The following is a 5,192-nucleotide window of genomic DNA, read 5'->3' as shown; positions in this document are numbered from 1 at the left end:
ATCAAAAGGGAGGGAAGGGGGAATTAAACTATAGTTGTTAAACTCTTACGAGTAAAGTTGATATATTTACACCACAAACAAATCGACTCGTTAGGTGACTCATTTTTGTCTAGACTTTTACGAGTCGTTGTGAAAACTTAGAGCGAGTTACGAGTCTCAAACTTATAACTATTGTAGTTTGACATTATGGTTATATATTACTCCCTCCGTCCCTAAATAATTGTCATGGGACCCAAAGCTCAAAGATTAAGAAATGTTTGATTAATATGCTTTTTTTAGCCATAAAAAGACATTCATACCCTTAAATTAAAATTCCTTTGAAAACCAATTTGTCTTCACTGACTACTACTGATGAAATTCCACTTCCGTTTACTTTCCCTGCCAATCTTTATGTAGAGTATCAATTGTAACTTACAACTACTTTGTCTTTTACTCACATGAAACACCAAAGATTAAACTTTTCAAGATTACCGCCAACTTTTTGCCCGCTATTCTTTTATGGGCATATTTGGAGTTGTTTAAATTTGCCGCCTACTGCAACACCAACAATAAAGAATTCTTAACTTCCACATTTTCACTACGGTTAGCTTTCTCTATTTCATCTTCCATATATATGGACAATTTAACAAATCCACGGGGAAAAAAAAACTTAACCAATAACCAAAGACAAATCATCTACCAAATGTTAATGCAACAAATTGTTGATGGAAAGTTGCAACATGGAACCCTTAAACATGTGGCGACATTCTTCTCTGTATCTAAGCGGACTATAAGTCGCATTTGGCATGACGCTAAACTTCAACTTCAACATGGATCACTTGTCGATGTATCTTCGAAGATGGCTAATGTAGATGGAAGAAAAAGAATAACAAATCGATTATGCTCAAGTCTCACAAATCCCATTACGTCGTCGAACAAATATTCGGTCTATAGCAAAAGCAATAGACGTTTCAAAATCAACAATGCATAGAAGAATCAAAGAAGGAGCTTTAAGACCACATACAAATGCGATCAAGCCGGATTTAACCGACGACAATAAGAAAGCAAGGTTAGAGTTCTGTCTATCAACCGTTACTCAATCTTTGACATTTCATGACATGTTTAATGTGATTCATATAGATGAAAAATGGTTTTATATGTCAAAACCATCAAAGTGTTACTATCTTGTTCCCAACGAAATTGAGCCATTAAGAACATGTAAATTAAAAAAGTTTATCACAAAAGTAATGTTCCTAGCCGCCGTTGCACGACCAAGATTTGATGCATCGGGTAATGAAGTCTTTTCGGGAAAAATCGGTATATTCCCATTCACAACTTTGGAACCCGCAAAACGGTTGAGTAAGAATCGTGTTGCTGGAACGTTAATAACAAAACCAATTTTATCAGTTACTAAAGAAGTAACAAGGTCTTGGTTAATCGAAAAAGTACTACCGGCTATTAGATCTAAATGGCCACGAGATCACACTGGTCCAATTTTTATTCAACAAGAAAATGCAAAACCCCATATCGATGTCAATGATGCGGAGTTTAATCAAGAGGCTTCAAAAGATGGGTTTGATATCCGACTTTGTTTTCAACCTCCAAACAGTCCAGATTTGAACGTGTTGGACCTCGGGTTTTTTCGGGCGATTCAGTCTCTTAAAAAACAAGAGGTTTTAGGATCAATTGATGAATTGGTTAGTGCTGTTAAAACATCTTTTGAAAGAATGCCATCAAATGAGCTTAACAATGTGTTTTTAACTTTACAAACATGCATGAAAGAGATCATGAAAGTTCGAGGTGGCAATAATTACCAAACACCACATATTGGCAAAGGTAAGTTAGAACGACAAGGAAAGTTACCATTAACAATCGAGTGTGACGGTAACTTGATAAATGATGTCCTTTCATATTTGGGTCCGCAAACGGAGTAGAACTTCCTTGTGTTTTTGTTTTTTGGTGGCAAAGAGTACTAGAAAGAAAAACAGAGCTTCATGGTCTTATGGTAGAAGAAAGTAAATATAACGAATTTGTTCCATTATTTTGTGTGTTATCTAGGTAGTATTGACCATTTAATTAAAAATTTGAAGATAAATTGTAAGTTTATGTCTAAAAACTATTGAATATGTAATATTTTGATAAATTTATAAAGATAACGAATTTATATCTTAATATATACTATAAGACAGTTGAACTAATAACTAATTAACCAATCACATCGTTCGATTTCATCAAATTGACTTTTGATGATGTCATCATTTAGATAAACTACAAATTAAAAATCCTAATAATCCTTATCCAAATATATTATTATATTAATATTTATATTAATTTGTTGAAAAAGTCTCATTAATTTACACTTTTTGTTTTCCATCAATAATTTACACTTTTTAGTCCTGAATAGTTAATTTATATTTATTTTTAACCATCAACTTGAGAGAATTTTTTAAAATTTACAATCATTTAATTAAATAAAAAAATTTAACATATGTAATATTTTCTACAAAAAATTATTTGAAAATCTAATGACTTATTAACAAATATTAGAAGAGTCCTAATTGTTATCAAAGAATATAAAAACAATCTTAATTGTTATCATATTATCATAGAACAAGTGATTGAAAATAAACATATGCGTGTTATGAACGCGCATCATGATTAAATACATATACTTGAATATCAAGTTCGGGATCACAAATATGTTTATATTTTAATTCTTAATTATTTTTCCTAATAATATCACATTATGAGTACATCTGTTTCAAAATATATTATAATGGAGAAATTATTATATATAGCATGTGTCTTTGTGGAATGACTACGACAAACAAATCCATCAATATGTCTAGGCTAATAATGACAGTGAGGAACATATGATTATTGTACTACAACTTGCAAAATACAACACTTAAAACCGTATTTTTTTAAAATTGTAAGCTTTTATGACTTAAATGTATGAAGATATAATATTGTTAATATCGTAAATCCCGTGTCCAGTGTTGGACACGGGTCTAAAATCTAGTTTGCTTCTAAAGACGTCACACATATATATAATACTACTATATGTAGTATTTAAAAGTATCCTGACTCTTACGAGTCGAATCACGTACCGAGTCACGAGTCAAAAAATCATGTTTTCGAGTCGAGTAAAAAATTACGAGTCGACAAATATGGCTAAAACGTAACCCTTTCAAATTTTAATTTTAACATGTTTTTTAAAATTTTATATGGATTTATAAATTTTGGCCCCTCTTTAATTTTAACTTTTTTAAATTTGCCACCTTTTTAATTTTTTCCTAATAACACCTTTACAAGCCATCAGCCCATCACCCAACAAAAACACGCCAGCCACCACCAAGAACAGAAGCAAGCTTTCCCATAGGATTCTCCTGTACTTAGTTCACTTATCACGACTAGCCTATTCGTGATACGGAATCAATGGTCCAAGCCGAATAGAGCATTCATGAGTTTTTACTCACCTTTATATATGTCATTTGTATTTGTTCATTCATGTATTAAATTTAAAATATTAGTACTTTGTTATTAATTGTTATGAATATTTCAAGGATATTGAGATATTTTTCCTTGCTTCTGGACTCAAGATTAACAGCCAAAAGTCATGCTTCTATATGGAATTAACCTCCCTATAGAAGTTTGCAACAGATCTTGTGACATCCTCATGTGTAATCACTTATCTTGGACTAGCCGTAGGCTCCAGCATGAACCACATCAATAATAATTGGGCGTCTGTCATTAAAACCTTTGAAAATCGTCTTTCACTTTGGAAGGCATCCACTCTTACGCTTGCAGGCCGCATTGCCCTAATCAAATATGTGCTTGATAGTCTTCCATCCTATTTTTTTCCCTGTATAAGGCTCCAGTATATATGTGTACTTTCTCATCTTGAATCTATTTGTAGAACATTTTCTTTTTTGAGGCTCCACATCTAATAGGAAGATACAGTGAGTTTCATGGGACAGAGTGATCTCTCAATTGGAAGCGAGTGGGCTTGGGTTGGGTAGTTTACAAAGTAAAAACCTCTCTCTTTTGCCTAAATGGTGGTGGTGATTTCGTACTGAGCTTCTACTCTATGGCTACAAGTCATCACCGGCATTCATCTTTCGACCAGAAAATGCTCTCCTGATCCTGTTCGAAATAACTTTATGGGAGTTTGGAAAACCATCGCAGGTTTAAGCTCTCACCTCTCCGAGTTTGATATTGCTCTTGAGTGTTATATTACAGGTTCGATTGGTAATGGTAACGTTAGCAGGTTTTGGATTGACACCTGGTTAGGCGATACTCCATTATGCTCGACTTTTCCCAACCTTTTCAAGTTGGAAAAAGTAAACAATGCTTAGTCAAGGATCGTTATACAGGCGCTGGAAACTTCTCACAATGGGAGTGGAAATGGACTCGTCCACCATCCACCATGACTGAGTTACAAAAGCTTCTAGAACAATTATCTTGACTTCAAAGTATCCACTTGTCTAGTGAAAACGACTCATGGAAATGGAAACTTGACAACTCCCTTTCATTCTCAGTTAAATCCAGAGATCCCGTCTTAGCATTGGGCTTTCCCCTGGAACAAATTGGCACCCTTCAAAGTCAATGTCTTAGCATGGCATATTGAAATGCAACGAATTCTCACGGTTGATCGTCTTCTTCAAAGGAGCATCAACGTCTCCTCTACTCTATGCGCTTTATGTAATTCTCACAATGAAACCACCGAACATCTTTTTCTTCACTGCCCTTTTGCCAAGTCGCTTTGGAGCTTCTTCCAATCATGGTGTCAGATCCCCTTACAAAAGCCTCACACTCTACTTGAACTAATGGATTTTCACAAGACTACATCAACAAACCCTTGGTAGCAGAAACTATTGGAGGGTTTTTGAGAATTGTGGGTTATATTTTTTGTATATTAAAAGTAAGATTAAAATAGTTAGGCGTTCAAAAATGACGCTACTAGTAATTCTGGCGTCTAGAAAGGTACATAATAATATTCATTTTGGTTGTAGAAAGAAGTGATGTTTCTAACTGAAAAGGATTTCTTTCCTTGTAAGCCTTAAATATTTATCAAAACTGACAAAGAGACACAAGCCTTATCCTATTTACAAGAGGTTTGTTAGCCTTAAGCCCAAACCCGAATGGCCTTTTACAAATTGAGTAATTGACCCAGCTATACTAAACTAATCTGTTTTTACCCAGACGGGCAT

The 5,192-nt window shown here is 34.0% G+C and overlaps 1 protein-coding gene across 1 annotated transcript; it reads left to right on the top strand.

The window, feature by feature from the left end:
- Positions 1-962: 962 nt before the first annotated feature.
- On the top strand, positions 963-1,913 carry LOC122597462. The gene has a single exon (XM_043770052.1). It carries the CDS (start codon positions 963-965, stop codon positions 1,911-1,913), a length of 951 nt encoding a protein of 316 aa, XP_043625987.1.
- The last annotated feature ends 3,279 nt before the right edge of the window (positions 1,914-5,192 follow it).

This window comes from Erigeron canadensis, chromosome 4, assembly GCF_010389155.1.
Source record: "Erigeron canadensis isolate Cc75 chromosome 4, C_canadensis_v1, whole genome shotgun sequence".
Lineage (NCBI taxonomy): Eukaryota > Viridiplantae > Streptophyta > Magnoliopsida > Asterales > Asteraceae > Erigeron > Erigeron canadensis.
The sequence above is the reverse complement of the archived record's forward strand: the minus strand, read 5'-3'. Positions and strand labels throughout refer to the sequence as shown.